The following is a 15,766-nucleotide window of genomic DNA, read 5'->3' on the forward strand; positions in this document are numbered from 1 at the left end:
CTGTCGTATTGTCACTGAATGTGGGCGAGGTGCATAAAGTACGAATCCTATTTGCACTGTAGGATCCGAGCAGACGTCGGCTCCACCCAGCTTCTCTCTCCATAAAAATAAAGCGACTGAATAAATAACGCAGCAGCAGCTGTAAACACGCTCATCGCACAGGAGCACGGGCGGACTTTCACAGATGTGGTCTGGTTTGATGATCGTTATCCGGGCTGAGTGTGATCTGCAGCAGCTGTCACCGCCAACACATCGGATGCTCCAGTGACCTGGATGTGGAACTGGAATAAAGGCCGATCTCTTCATTTTTGACACACCGCAACAACCCTGCGATGGAACAGGGGGTGGCTGCTGGAATAGCGGGATAGCTAGCTAACTTTGTCAGCCGGCGATTTCACCCATATATAAATATATATTTTAACTCAAGAACATAGTCCCTCGTGTTGGAAAATGAACGGACTTTGGAGGTGCTCTCTTGTCCGGCTGACATAGTTGTTTGACTTCGTGAATAATGGAAAGCAGGAGCCAAGAGGAGCATGAAACAATGTTATTAGCCAGTTAGCTAACGTTAGCTTAGCTAGCTGTTAGTTAACGACATCAAATTAGTGGGCTGAGTTAGCCGAGCTAACTCAGCCCACTAATTTAAACAGGGACAGACATTCTACTTTGTTTGCTGTCCAACGTTATCGTATTGGATATATTTGCTCAGCGACAGGGTTTCCCAGTGAAACACATTCAACGTTTACCCATTTTCTGCAGTTAACTTAGCTAGCTAGCTAGCTAACCAGGTGTGCCGAGCAGCGCTGAACTCGCTGCTACAGTCTGCTGTGGTGCCACTGCAATCTGTCGGCTGCAGAAGTCATATTGCAAACATAGCTTTACTCCTGTTAAAACTGTGAAGCGGACGACAACCATGGCTGAAGAAGCGTGTTCTCTGCATCTCCTGGTGTGGAACAATCAGTACCTGGAGCTCGATCGAGAGCTGCAGAGGAAAGAGGTAAGCAAGGAGGCTTTATATGTGTACAACTGGGCGGTTGATGTGATGCACAGATGCATTTGTCAGGTCGCACTGCATTGCGCTCATGCTTGCTCCTGTGTTTGGTGTCTGCAGCAGGATGTGGAGCGCCTAGATCCGAGAGGGCGCACCCCGCTGGAGCTGGCTGTGTGTCTGGGCCACCTGGAGGCAGCCCGGGTGCTGCTCAGGCACTCTGCGGACACGACGTACAATAACGCCCAGGGCTGGACCAGTAAGTGCTTCTTGCTGTGGCTGCAGAGGAAATACAAAACACTTACTGGCATTTCATGGGGATGTATGTTTCAGTCTTGCAGGAGGCGGTGAGCACCGGGGACCCTGAGCTGGTTCAGCTGGTGCTTCAGTACAGAGACTACAAACGTGCCACTGAGAGATTGGCGGGCATCCCAGAGCTGCTCAGCAAACTAAGACAGGTACGTTTGTTGCACAGTGGCCTCAACCTGTTGCACGGGGAAAAACATCAACCACGCCTTAAAGCTTTGTTAAATATTTGTACAAAGTGCATCTTTGTTTTTTTTATGGTCCCTGTTTGTTCCCAAAATGTCCACAAGTCTCAAGCTTGACTGAACCCAGGTGACACAAATGTAAGATGGTGTACACAAAAAACATTTTCTTGGTCTCTTCCAGGCGCAGGACTTCTATGTGGAGATGAAGTGGGAGTTCACCAGCTGGGGTGAGCGTGTTTCCTTTCATGTGTTTTCACAGAGGTCAGTTTCAGCACCACAGTAGACGGACAGCTCCCCCGGCAGCAGCTCAGTCAGTTTGAAACATCACTCAAGATGGGGCAGGTTCATTTCAAACAGGAACCCACTACAAGTGACTGATCCCCTTCCTAAAGTGTTTTCTGTAATGTATTCAACAGGACTGCTCAATAATGTAATGTGGTCTCTTGTGTTTGGGTTACTTTGCCTTCTGTAATCTGCAGAAGATGATCAAATAAACAGTTAATATTTTTTTACATCTTAAAACTTCAGTCATTCTCCTTTGGTGTAGTACTTTGAGATCGAGACCAGACTCAAGAGCACTTTTGTAGATTTCCAGACAACATTGCAACCCACCATGTAAATCTGCTTTTTCTTCACTCTACGTCTCCCGTTCCCTGTTTGGTTTTCCCTTTTTTCTTTTTGCCTCTTGTTTCTAAACTGCTCCTCCTCTTCTTCGGTCCTCGTCTCAGTGCCCTTGGTGTCGAAGGTGTGTCCCAGTGACGTCTACAGAGTGTGGAAGAGTGGCTCGTGCCTCCGTGTGGACACCACCCTCCTGGGCTTCGAACACATGACCTGGCTGAAAGGACGACGCAGCTATATCTTCAAGGGCGGAGGTGTGTGTGTGCTCCCTTTCACAGCTGAGGTTGATGGAGGATTTTTGTCATGAAAACTTGACTTTTGTGTGCTCTTCTCAGATGAAGGTGCCGTGGTGATGGAGGTGGACCATGAGAAGCAGGTGGTGTACACAGAGCCACTGGTGTTGTCTCCCCGTGACGCGCCCTCCCTCCTGGCAGCCATGCAGCCATCGCAGGAGAACACAGCCCAGAGAATCACATCGCCCATCGTCTCCACGCACCTCAACACACGAAATATTGCCTTCGAACGGTAATAAGCGCATTCTGCGTACAGATCTACAAGCTAGAAGCATTTCAACGAGATCCCGCTTGATTTGTTCTGCAGCACCATTTATTATGTGCACACATGCATGCGTTTCGTCGCCACGATTAACAACAAACAAATACTGATAACCTCTGTGCCGTGAGCCCTTACTATGTCTCTTTCCTTGTTTAGGAACAAGTCGGGAATCTGGGGCTGGCGTTCTGAGAAGAGTGAGGTGGTCAGCGGGTACGAAGCGAAGGTAAGTGATCGCTGAGCCAACCGAGTCTACTATGGCTGAAACACATAGTTTAGGCCATTTGGAAGTGAGTTTAGTACGGTTTTGGGACCAGAAATGAATGCAGAGTAACAAATACTCTTTAGTTTGATCATACCAACAATTGGTAAATTATATATTTTTTTATAAAATATTGGATTTACACAAGAATGTGTCTGGATGAATAAAGAGTTGCATAGTTTTTTTTTATGTACAGACATCTTTTTTTTGAGGATTGTCTCATGTGAAAAGATGCAGATAAAACCCAGCCACAATATGCAGTTTGCTCTGTCAAAGATAGACCAGGAGAGACTCTTAATCCATACACAACCAAGGAGATTTACTTGAACAAAGTGTAAAAAAACAGAAAAAGTTTGTTGAAGAGTATTTTTTCTTTTTGTGCGTCCAGGTTTTCAGTGCCACCAATGTGGAGCTGGTGACTCGGTCAAGGACGGAGCATCTGTCAGACCAGGATAAGTCCAGGAGCAAAGGTGATTACACACACATTCACAAATGACACACACACTAAGTCCTTGTTGTGCTCTTATAAGTGTAGAAATGGAGAAGGAACATTGAGTCAAAATTAGTGTTATTGGGCCAAAGAACAACCGCAGATAAATCTTAGCCTAAATTTTGAAGATTAAGTTGTGAAAACTGAGATATAAACATAGAGCAGATTGATGATGATCTCCCTACATTATTCCCACTCAGGCTCAAAGACTCCTCTGCAGTCCTTCCTGGGGATTGCTGAACAACATACAGCCCACAATGGGGTAAGAGTCTCCACATTACCTTTTGCATCACATCCACGCCGCCCACAGCTTTCTTTGCTGAACACCGTCACTTATAACGCTCTCTGGGTTTCTGTCAGAGTAATGTGTCCCAGTGTGCCAGTCCTCACAACCCCACAGCCATCACAGCCGAGGAGTACTTCAACCCGGAGTTCAACCTGAACGGCCGGGACATCGGACGTCCCGTCGAGCTTACCAGCAAAGTCCAGCGGTACGATGCAGCCGTGGAAGCACTGAAGTTCAGCAGCACTTGGAAGCTTTCATCGTGGACCAGTTCGCTCAAAACTCTCTCGTCTGTCTCGGTGTCCTCTCCAGGTTTAAGGCGACTCTGTGGTTGAGTGAGAGTCACCCTCTCTCCCTGGCCGAGCAGGTCACGCCCATCATCGACCTCATGGCCATCTCCAACGCCCACTTTGCCAAGCTGCGTGACTTCATCACCCTGCGCCTGCCGCCAGGCTTCCCTGTCAAGATAGGTGGGTATGTGAGGTCACACTGTGAGGGTCAATTCCCTTTTGTGGAGCTCGATGGATGTCTTGAGTTTATTTGATTCTCTATCACTGTAGTTCTGTACTTCAGCTGTCGCTCAATATAGAGACATGTTACAACTGAAAAGCTTTATTCTGGCGTCGCTTCAATGCGTGGTTCAGGCTTTTTGTGTTTGCCATCACCCACCTCGACGTTCATGATTCTTACTGTGTGTTTTCATTCCCACTGGTGTTCCTGGAATAATCAGCCATTTAAATCTCTCAAACTCTCACTCCCACAGAGATTCCCCTGTTCCATGTGTTGAACGCCAGAGTGACTTTCAGTAACCTGTGTGGCTGCGACGAGCCGGTCAGCTCTGTGACGGTTCACACACCAGAGGGCTCCGAAGAAGCTGGTAAATATAAGCTAGTTATGAGGACGTTGCACCTTTTTCAAAATGTAAGGCGCTGTGGTGTTGTTTCCAGCACGGAGCACATGGCTTGAGAGTCATTTTTTTGGAATGACAAACCTTTTACTTGCACGTACAGTAATGATGTAACTCTACTTCACCCAGGTCAAGCTCCACCTCCCTTCCAGTGTGAGGTGGACCCCTCTGTGTTTGAGCCCCCCGCAGACTACACCACCCTCGGTCCAGGCCGCAGCGAGCCAATGAGGGACGAGGATGACAACCTACTGCAGTTCGCCATCCAGCAGAGCCTGCTGGACGCCGGCACAGAGGGTGACCAGGTCAGAGTCAAAGATATATAGTTTTAGAGCTACGCGTCATATGTTGGAATTGATTATTTAGTTTTTACATCTAAAGCCAGTCGTTTAACACCTTAATGTGGGGTTTTTAGGTGACCATATGGGAGGCCCTGACCAACACCCGCCCGGTGCCCCAGACTCCGCTGTTCGAGGAAGACACTCAGCTGGAGAGGTGAGCTGAGCTTCAGACTCTCGTTTCCTTTTCAGGCAGGTTCACGCTGTTCAAACTGGTGAGAATGCTCTCAGTGAACCCTACTGTTAACAGTGTATCACTTATTTATCAAGCATTTAGCAATATAGCATCCATACATTTTGCAAGTCAATGTCAAGCACACAAACAGATGTACGTCTATATTGATGCGCCTTTTCTTAGATTTCTTTCCCCCTAGATTTTGTACTTTATGAACAAAGATGTTCAAAAATAAGAGCTGGAGGCTGTCATCCAGGCAGCTTATTCTATCAACTCAATTCAGTTCACCCCAGACAATTAAAAATAAATAAAAAAAATGAATACATTTGTAGTTGTTACTGTAGAACCATCATGAGGTTTAACTCGTGTCTATTCATAATTCCTTCTGAATGAGGGAAACCTCCGGCTTCTGAAGTAATTTAATTGAACTTCTCTAAATAGAGTTCGGTGATTAGCTTTTTCTTTCCACCTTCTCTCGGGAGCAGCGACTGCCAGACATCCTGTAATGAAGCCCAGCAGCGAAGCTTCCCTGTTCAGATATCGCTCTTTGTTTAATAACACTTCTGTGTGTATCTTAATCTCTTTCTTGTCTCAGGGCGATCCAGGAGTCTCTGACCATCTCACTGGGCAGCAGAGAGGACGAAGACACGGCCGACCCCGACCAGCCTGCTGCTGTCTCCCCCGTGTCTGACCCCACCCCCACCGCCAACTCCCCGCTCTCCTACAGCGCAGTGACCGATCCGCGGCTGTCGGGACACTTCGGTGTGGCGTCGAGCTTCGACGAGCAGCTGCGTATCGCAATGGAGATGTCGTGCCGGGATCAGGACGAGATTGACAGGTGAGGCGGTTTGGGAACAATCTGGCCCGCATTAGCTTACTCGAGACAAAGTAAACCAGCTCGCCAGTCTATCCCGGGGCTAATACGTATGCTGACAGACCGTCGTTCACAAACTGACCTGCATGTCTTTGGACTGTGGGAGGAAGCCAGCGCACCCGGAGGAAGGACACACCTGCCTGGCTTTAGAAATGGAACATTATTTTTTTGTCTCCCTCCAATTTCAACAGAGAGTGCCCACACAGGGATCGCTGCAGTCTGCTCTTCCATCTCAAACTGTTGTTGGCACAGTGGGTGTTAGAATATTTTCACGAGTTGTGCACCTTTTTAATACCATGATGGTACAATAAATACATGGTTCAGACCAGGTTGTGGGAGCAGTCCCTGGATTAGTGACGTTTGATGCCTTGGCTGCCTGACGGAATAATCTACTTCACCTCGACTTTCAAGGACAGTGTTTCCTTCCCTGCTGTAATCTGTGGCCAGGGTTTGAATTCAGGAATATTGAGATTACGGTATTTACAGGGAACTCTCCCCAGATATACTATTTATGCACCTGCTGTAATCCAGGATATTTAGCACGTCTCTTCTTGTGTGTCTGTTTAGTGAAGCCCTATGATGCACTGAAACAAAAGCTTTTGCTTCTCCAAATGAATTACAGAGGAGCTAAATACTAAGTCAGTATAATAACCCATCACCTGTTAGTTGCAGTGTTTTTATTTTTAGAATAGGCATGAATGAGCCTGCAAACAAAAACTCCTTCAAATGTTTTACAAAATAACATTATCACATGAACTAAAATATATTAAAGAATAAGATCAGAAAATTAGAATAAACATCATCTGAAATTATACTTTAGTTATGGTGGAGTATTTTTTTCTGGGTAAAGCTATAGTAATGGTTATAAAGTTATGGGGCTGTCATTGTTCTGACTGATGAGCTTCATTTCCAATTTTTGTGGCAGGAAGCAGAAGGAGGAAGAGGACGAGCTGGAGAGGATCCTGCAGCTGTCACTCACCGAGAAGTAATGTCACAACAACAATGGAGGTGTGTCTTCATTGGGGAACAATCTTCTTAATTTATTCTGTTTTTAGTTTTTTAAATCCTGAGATGTTAAGTTATTACAGATATTTTATTTGTCTTTCTCACACGAAGGCTGCTTCAACTGATTGTGAAGGCCCAGAATATAAGAGGTGGGAGGGATGAATAAGAGGAGGTGCTCTGAAACACACTACAGTGAAAGGAGGAGACAAAAGAGGCAATCTTTGTTTTTCTTTTTTTATTGAATCTTTTTCACAGTCTTGCTGTCTTGATTGAGTGACAAATGATCCTTAAACTTAAATCCTATGACGTGTTCCACGATAATTAAGAAAAATAAGAAAATACAATCTTAATGGAATAACTTATAAAAAGATATGATTATAACGTTTGTGTTGGGTTACTACTGTGTGAAAAATAAAGAATAATGATCATCCTGGATCACCCTTTTTTCATTCAGTGCTTTTGAAGAAAGACGCAAACATAAGATTGCGTTTTGAATTTCACAGTTCGATCATTCTTTCATATCAAAAAACAACAATTTATAAATTCAATAACTGACTCATTTTGACGGGATGTTCGTTTTTACACTTTTAAACCAAAACAAATCAGCGGAAAACATGAAACATGATAACCTTCCAAACTACCAAACAGGAAACGTCCATGTTTCATTGATGCATCTTGTTTGTGTCATTAATAGTGAATATGAAAATAAACGTGAAATCATATTCTAATCTGGGTCATAAAGTTGTCTGTATTAAACTGTAATCTCACGTCATTTATACACAAAAGATACTTTACGACATCATTTAACGGTCACAGTGATTTTGTAAATCTTTCATCAAGAAAATACGATATATCTCAATATTCAGTGTTTAAGTTATCGTCTACTGTCGCGATGTAAAAATTGTGTATTTAAATTGAAGCGGTTTTAAACTAACTGCTCAGGGTCCGGATTCAGAAGGTCACCCATGTGTTTCGTCTTATTTGTAAATTAGGCCGGCAAATACATTAATTATTTATCATATTATTGATTTACTAAATATAAGCAAATCTATTGACATTCCCATCATCCTCAGCTGTGCTTTGTGCTAATTAGCTCATGTTAGCATGCTAACATGCTAAACCAAGATGAACAGAAGACAGAACGATTCAGATCATTATTATTATTATCTCCGCCAGGAGGGATGTCCACGGTTAATCTTGCATTCTGCAGAAGCAAACTGCATTATATTTTGGGTGCCCAGTTATAGCTGCATGCTCAAGGACCTCTCGTGGTTGCGGTGACTCACACCGCATCCAAACACCTTTTATTGCCTGTTTTATCCTGCCTGCCGACTCCTCACTCACCACTCTTAACCGACTTCTGGCCGGTAGGGGACGTTGGTGATGACGCAGCTGAGTGCAGCTCCGACCCCCATCTTTGTGCTTTGAACGGTGTGTTCGGCTAACCGCTAACAGCTAATGGAACTACCAATACACACACTGCTGTAGCAGACAAACGGCTTGGTGGGTTTAGTTTAGTTTTAGGAAAGATTGTATGAAGTGTCTTATACGACGGCTTTGACCCGGTTGTCTGCATACATCGCCGCTTTTTTTTTTTAGTTTGAATGATGTGTGTTTTATGGCGTGTTACAGCTCATTGGTGTCCAGTCCAGTGTGGGTTGTATTCATTCAGTCACACAGTACAGCAGTGGTCGTTGCAGACCCAGCTGATCTGCACTCTTTGCCCCTTCCTACTTTAAATTTGAGACCCCTACCTTAAGAGATTGAGAACTTTTTTTAAATTTCAATTTAACCGCCACAAACTTTGTCCAGTGCATTTTTGAAAGACACTTAAGGTGCAGCATGTCATTTCACAGCTGATGTTAAAAGTTAGTTATTAAATGAGAAGACTAGTGAGGTCCTCACCGAGCAACAGCAGTACATGCCTCACTCTGCAGCACTCTCTGTGGTCCACTGTGCTGTGCCGGAGTGGGATTTTACAGTGGCTTCATTCGTCTTTGTGGTGGCTTCAATCATGTCCATTTCTGTGTACAAGTTTTCCCTCCGTGTCTTTAACACTTCCCGACGCTCTCCATCCATCTGAACTAGTGAAGAGAAAAACATAAATGGACTCATTTAGACTGACTTTACTCGCTCACATGCAGACTTTTATGGCTGTTATAGTGCTAATGTTATAGTTAACATTCACCCATTGTCACCTAGCTTTAGGTTGTGAACATCAGGACACTGATCCTCAGGAACCACATATTCATCCTCCTCTTGTTTGGTTGGAGGCGGCAGAAGCTCGGCTTTGGTCTGTGAATGCAGCATCGGGGCCACTTGTGCCTTGGGTACTATTTTAGGTGTAGTTGAGGTGACGCTGATACACTTTGGAGCAGGTGACACATCTGTTGAACACACACACACAAACAAGCATTGTTAGGAGTTGTGCACATGCCACTGAGACTGTAACAGCAGCGTTCTCCTCACTGATGCAAGTGTCGTAGGGCTGAGATTCCATGTAGGGATGAAGACGGTACTCCGTTTTTTCACAGAAGTATTGAAGTACGTCGTCCAAGGAGGAGACCGTCACCTGCAGAGAGGAGGACACCTGAAGTCAAGCAAAGACAAAGAAGATGAATATAGCTTTATAGAGCTGTGGGACTTACTGGCGTGTCCAGTTCGATGACAAACCCAGACTTTGTGGCGGTCACTCTGAAGTTCTTCATGACTGGCCCACTGAAACACAAACAAGAGGATTATTTGCTTACTGCTGATCACGCATTGATATATTATTATATGAAATGTAAACAAATTGGAATGAGCAAAAAACAGCAACCACCTCTACATGTGTTCATCCAGATGTGTAGCATCTCATTAATACCATTACACGGGCACAACAATGATCCATACGCCAGTGAGGGACTTCAGTAACACTTGTTATATTTGGATGTAGAAAAATACTTTTTTTGTAAATTTGAAATAATACTACTACTCTTCCTGTTCATTTGTCAGAGGAAAAGAAAACCTGATATTTAACTCCGACTTTGTGAGAATTGAGAAGTGTAACCTAAATATAAATCCCTGTATTTTGGTCCGACAGACCTGGGCGTCAGTCGTCTGAGGGTCAGTGCGTAGTTGTTGGCGAGGGTGGAAGGGCGCAGGATGATGCTTCCGCACTCTGGGTTTTCCTCCAACATTCGCTCAGCCTCCTGCCGAGTCACACGGAGGAAACACCTGCAGGAATCGGAAGAAAAACGCGAAGCACTTCCTCATTGCCAGTGCAGGTCATAAAGATGCGGGCGTGTTGTTTCAGAGGGCAAGGGACGAGAACGTGTTCAGCAATTTAGGATAACAGGAACAGATAAACGGACAGTGACATCAAAAGTTCTCAGGAAAATCCCCGTCCACCTTTTAGTTTAGTCTTTCCTGTAGCGTTGAACATCTCTAGACTGGTCCTGTATTTGTTTCTGGAGACAGACTCTTAACTTACACAGGAAGCGCAGAGGCGCAGTGGTCAAGCTCGTCTTTGGGCGGCGTAGGGGAGGAGGAGGCTGAGAGGAAGGGCGGTCGGGGTGGGAGGGCTGGACGCGCCCTGATTCTTCTCCTCTCCTGATCCAGAGCATCCTGCAGCAGCAACATCTGGCCAGGCAGCAGCTGCATCTTACTGGGAATCTCTTTCTGCGGGGAAACGGAGCTCGTCAACACTGTTTTACTCATTGTCATGAATAATCGAATCTACTAATCGTCAATTTTAGATTCGTAACGAGTTAGAGAACACATCCCGGTGTGTGGTTGTAAATTCTTGACTTCCTCTGAGAAATCAAACAAATCAACTTTCTCAGGAAGTCTGTGACCTGTGTTTAGCCAATCCGCTTAGAGTTCAGGTGCAGCATTTCATCAATCCAACAGAAAACACCTGCATCCACCCCCTCCCAATACTTACTGATGCAGTTTCTCTGTCACATATGGAGTAGATTACTTGAATCTATACTTTCTCTTTGCAGATATTGCTGCTTTCTTCTTGGGAGTTTGTCCCTAGAAGCATCCTGAGCCATATTAACCATTAACCAGGAAATACTTGATTTCTGTGGTTTGTTGAGCTTGGCTTTGTGTATGAAATAGGTTACAGTATTACTCACAGAAAACAATTATTGTCAAAAGAGTGCAAAAAAAAAAATACAATTGTAGAAGTTGTGCTGGTGTGTGTAGTTAAATACTTGTACATTCAAACTTGGACATTAAGGGTTTGTTTTTGCTTTTAGTTTTTTTACGAGAACTCAATATTTATTCGGTACCATCAACAGAAACCGTCTGTCTGTCTGTGTTTGCTTACTTTGACCACAGTCAGGATGTAACCCCTCCACTCTTCTCCCGTGTCAGCGTTCTCCATCTGTACAGTCACAGAAACGGCAGACATTTTGGTTGTGTGCCACATTCCACATAATATTTCTTTGTAAATCAAAAGTTTTTGTAAATTCCAGTCAGTTTTCTTTGAGTTACATGGACCCTAGACTGACTCCATCTCGGAGAAGAGAGAAAAATCCCACCTTTAGCTGCACCTCCTCTGTGTGCAGGGTGAGGGTGAAGATGGTGGGTTCCTTCCTCTGATTAGGAGAATCTAACTCCATGGACTTTAGCCGCTCCAGGTCCAGTGTCTCTGTGTACTGATAAAGGTAACAATCAAGAATTATCTTTTTATCAGACACGTGCTTGATCAATAAAAGTGAGGAGTGACTAAGGTTATGGTTATAAGAAAAATAAATCTGTTTCTGCACATCACCTACTTTCTGATATCCCTTCAACAGTGTTGATGTTTATAACTGTACGTCTATTATCAGGGAAACAAATGTTAAATTCACCGTTTAATTCAATATGATTTATTTATTTGTTATTTTGTATATCCTAATGCTGCTGAATCAGAATCAGAAGTGGTGAATTGCCAAGTATATTTGCATATACAAGGACTTTGACTCTGTGATTGGTGCAGAACAAGAAACACAATGAAATAAAAGACAAAATGAAAAATGACAATAAGAATAATTACTATATAGAGTATGAAAAACAAAGTTAACCGTGTGCTTACCGTGTATTGTGTGTCATCTTTGTACAGAAAGAGTGTGGCTCCTCTGAGCTCTCCGTAGTACTTCTTGAAATCCTGAAAATCAAACATTGTCATTATGGATGCCTGTTCTTGACACATTCCCAAATTAAACTGAATTGAAGGCGGTCATAAAACAAATTGAAATTGCAAACACCACCATTTATTACCCATGTAGTAATAACCCATTTTTTTTAATTCTACACATTTGTCTGCATGACTGTTTCCGTCTTCATCCTCACCTTCTCTTTGTTGAGTTTCTTCAGCAGGTGTCCGGAGTAGTAAAGAGGCAGATCTGTGATAGTGGCCCTCCTCTTGTGAACAATTCTCGCTGGCAAAGACATCGTCCTGCGAAATCAATGAGCTTCGACTGGCTTGGTTTGTTTCAGCTTTGGCTCACTTGTCTTCTGTTTTCATTAGCGTTGACCAAACACTGTAGCTGGGTCCTGAGAAAGTTTTGTTCCTTGTTGATTCCTCGTGAAGCTCTCAAAGCAGTGATGAATTCACAATGAGTCTTATATCTGTGATGATTATTGGTCCATAAACCTGCACTAATAAGCTCCTCTAGCCCTTTGCCTTCAGTCTTAGTGCTGTTTGGACTCTGAGAATGAGGAAACGCTGCAGTGATTTATGAAGAAGGAAGTAGTTTGTAAGAATCCCCAAGATCCACATTTGGACTTTGAACCGAGGCGTAACGAAGAAACACGGCAATGAAGCATGCAAGCATGTCTGCACACACACACACACACACACACACACACACACACACACACACACACACACACACACACACACAGATTACGAGTTAAAAAGTCAGTCTTCATTTGCAAGGATTAATTATTTCCATTTAACACATGCTGTGAGGGAGCTCAATATCAGCGTGGTGACAAGGCATTCAGGGAGATTTCTTGCGTGAGAATTTGTCAATATTCAGTCATAGTTTAGACTTTTTATTGGCTTGAGTTTATATCATTAAATTAAAGGAAATATACACAGCCAGTACACACACACACACACACACACACACACACACACACACACACACACACACACACACACACACACACACACACACACACACACACACACACACACACACACAGCCTCAACCCACACTGGACCAGCTAGGGGTTAGGCTTTAGTTGCTGGATAAATGTAGATGAAATTTATTATAATATCAAAGAAATGTTCGTAAAATGTAGTTTTACTTTTAGAGGAGTGTCAATATATTGCAAGAGGACAGAAAAAGAGGAAGGCATGTTGATACCTTTTCTGATTCTAAGCTTCTGGCTTGCTGCATTGCACCTAAAAAACGACATAAAATTGACGTGCATCAAGAAGACCACGTCTATAAAACAGCAGATAGATACAGTATGTTTGTCATTATGAAAGAGATGCTTTATTTTAAACAGCTAATTAGTTCACAAGTTCATATTTCTCCATCTTACGATGCCTCTGTGGACACAAGTGACCATTATGTTAAATGATTGAACTTAACAGCACAAATAGAGAAAATGTCTCTTATTCAGCAAAATCTATCCAATGTTTGCTAACATTAGCCACCGTGAGCTACCGGTCGGTCATACCAGACCAAGTAAGGCTGTGTGTTTTGTTGCTTTTAAATTTAACACGTTCATTTCTAAGAGAAAGAATGTGTTTCTTCTTCTTTCAAAACCTTTTGATATCCGAGAGGCATACGCGATCCGTTGAAATCATTGCATCTTTGACTTTCACCTGGTGAAACTGAGCAGTGAAATGCAAACACAGAGAAGCATGCCATACACGTACACAGGACTGGTGGTTGCGAAAAACACAGCATTACATGTATAATGTAACAGCAGCATAACGCAGGTCAGGAGAAACGACGCGCAGCAACACAGAGGGGATGCAGAAATAGAGATGAACCACAGCAAGAGTTTGATCAACGAGAGGAACATCCGGAGGAGACACAGGAGCAACCAAACAGTCCAGAACAGCAGACATCCCAACAACCACAGAGCTTTGGACGGAAGAAAGACATCAGCATCCTAAAAGAAAGAGAAAGAGAGACTCTTTTTGTCTTGTCTAAGGAAGTTGTGAATGAGTGTTTGAGTCGATGTGGGCTTACATAGTCTTGTGCATCATTGTCTTCTTTGCCAACTGTTTCCACTTTAGAAGGAGACAAAAACATTGTGTATCACTGGGATCGAGAGAAAACACTGATGCCACAGAGGCATATACTGTAACTATTCATTCCTAAATCTGATAAAAAGGCCACTCTGATGTAAGGTGTATCGAAATTCCTCTGTGCACTTCTTTCATTCAGTACATTCATGATAAACATTTCATCACTTACTGAGGAAAGTGAATGCCAGGAGAAAAAGTAGCACACAGGTCATCCACAGCCATTTCTCTCTACGCCTGTTCCTTCTCTGTGCTTCAACCTATAGTGTGTTTATACCAAAAGAGAAGTTTAGTTTACAGTAACAAATGTAATACAAATGAATGACAACCAAGTGTAATAAAAGAAATAGCAACATATGTCATGTTGTAAAACAGTGTGTATGTCATCTTAATTATGACCCCAAATAATTAAATCAATAAAATATTATTATTCTACATTTTGCATAACCTTTGTGCACATGTACTGCTATTGATACAAAACTACTGATTTTACAACCCAATATAACTTTTAAAACCAACAAAAACATAAATTAGACTTTCATTTTTAAAATTATGTTACTTACTGTTTACTTACGACTTACTCATTATATTATCATCATCAATGGTCATGAAAAGGCCTGTTCCCTCAGTGCGGCTGTCTATTAGTTGCAACATCGCCAGCATTAGCTACTAATGGATACATAGATATCATAGCAGCAGCAGTAGAAGGCCTGTTACGTCATCTTACCTGTGAGAATAAACCGCCTACTGCTGCCTGATCATACGTCCTGCAAATGCTCATGATATGAGCCAGACAGCGGTGGTCTTTGAACTCACCACAGCTGCTGAGTGATGGACACTGTGAACAATTATCGTCATCATCACCACCATTGGAGCTCCTCAGGTCGCTGAGACAGCGGCTGCACATTGTTCCTGCTGTGGCCCATCCAGTAGTGACTGAGCAAGTTATCCTGTGTGTGTGTGCGTGTGTGAGTGAGTGAGAGTGTGAGTGAGTGAGTGAGTGAGTGAGTGAGCCAACAGGGTGTGTCAGTGAAACCTACCGGAGGCTGGAGGCAGAGCTGTGCCTCCCAACTGGTATATATACTGAATATACATTTCCAACTTTATTGAATCTGTGTCCAAAGTGTTTAATGTTTAACTGACCAACTTAATCAACCTGTTAACCTGCCAATTTTATTTTCAAGTAAACTGTTGGTGGCAAGTTTTTGCATGTAACTTTTAGATGTTGTGAGTTGAAACAATTTAAATGTGTCCTCCCCCTTAGCACCTGTGTGGAGGAATGACTCCTCAGCACAACATTTACTCAGTCATTAAAATGGTGCTGTCAGCCGGTCCGTCTGCATTCCTCCCCCTTTGTATTGTTGCCTTTGACGTCCACATCGTCGGCCTGAAAGGAAAATTAATTTTGGTTCACATCAAATATCTTCTGTATCTTCCGCTGTGAAAGCATTGAAGCACACATACACAGTCAAGCTTGTTGCACATTCTACATGGTTACAGATGCAGAGGAGAAGGGCAGTGATGACCTGTTGGCCACTCTTCT

The 15,766-nt window shown here is 43.4% G+C and overlaps 2 protein-coding genes and 1 long non-coding RNA gene across 4 annotated transcripts; 1 reads left to right on the forward strand and 2 right to left on the reverse strand.

Annotated features, from left to right (window-relative positions):
* The first annotated feature begins 154 nt into the window (after positions 1–154).
* Positions 155–7,413, forward strand: ankrd13d (ankyrin repeat domain 13 family, member D). 2 transcript variants are annotated; one of them, XM_079268959.1, is made up of 17 exons: positions 155–997; positions 1,112–1,247; positions 1,322–1,446; positions 1,661–1,706; positions 2,208–2,351; positions 2,433–2,622; positions 2,809–2,875; positions 3,300–3,381; positions 3,602–3,663; positions 3,762–3,892; positions 3,997–4,154; positions 4,448–4,561; positions 4,721–4,893; positions 5,004–5,083; positions 5,697–5,939; positions 6,901–6,983; positions 7,092–7,413. In XM_079268959.1, the coding sequence occupies exons 1-16, from the start codon at positions 914–916 to the stop codon at positions 6,962–6,964; spliced, it is 1,899 nt and encodes a 632-aa protein (XP_079125085.1). In that variant the 5' UTR covers positions 155–913; the 3' UTR covers positions 6,965–6,983; positions 7,092–7,413. The 2 variants fall into 2 exon arrangements, with proteins under 2 accessions (XP_079125085.1, XP_079125084.1); XM_079268958.1 differs by having other exon boundaries at positions 6,901–7,413.
* A 1,493-nt stretch (positions 7,414–8,906) lies between these two features.
* LOC306777888 (signal-transducing adaptor protein 1-like) lies at positions 8,907–12,404 on the reverse strand (the record flags this gene model as incomplete). The annotated part of the gene is made up of 10 exons (XM_079269195.1): positions 8,907–9,064; positions 9,179–9,367; positions 9,450–9,552; positions 9,629–9,698; positions 10,065–10,196; positions 10,453–10,640; positions 11,296–11,352; positions 11,510–11,626; positions 12,046–12,117; positions 12,303–12,404. The coding sequence occupies 10 exons, from the start codon at positions 12,402–12,404 to the stop codon at positions 8,907–8,909; spliced, it is 1,188 nt and encodes a 395-aa protein (XP_079125321.1).
* A 1,120-nt stretch (positions 12,405–13,524) lies between these two features.
* LOC306777724 lies at positions 13,525–15,154 on the reverse strand. Its single transcript, XR_013772002.1, has 4 exons — positions 15,040–15,154; positions 14,396–14,483; positions 14,168–14,208; positions 13,525–14,087 (listed from the first exon to the last, which is right to left on the reverse strand). It is a non-coding gene; the product is annotated as an uncharacterized lncRNA (long non-coding RNA).
* Positions 15,155–15,766: the final 612 nt, after the last annotated feature.

The sequence above is a fragment of the Melanostigma gelatinosum genome, assembly GCF_949748355.1.
Source record: "Melanostigma gelatinosum genome assembly, chromosome: 5".
Lineage (NCBI taxonomy): Eukaryota > Metazoa > Chordata > Actinopteri > Perciformes > Zoarcidae > Melanostigma > Melanostigma gelatinosum.

Bases quoted from the DNA above. Each gene is read 5' to 3' on its own strand.
- ankrd13d (XM_079268958.1), top strand. From the start codon at position 914: ATGGCTGAAGAAGCGTGTTCTCTGCATCTCCTGGTGTGGAACAATCAG. The intron at 998-1,111 runs GTAAGCAAGGAG...TGGTGTCTGCAG, and splicing joins GAGAGCTGCAGAGGAAAGAG to CAGGATGTGGAGCGCCTAGA. The intron at 4,562-4,720 runs GTAAATATAAGC...TACTTCACCCAG, and splicing joins AGAGGGCTCCGAAGAAGCTG to GTCAAGCTCCACCTCCCTTC.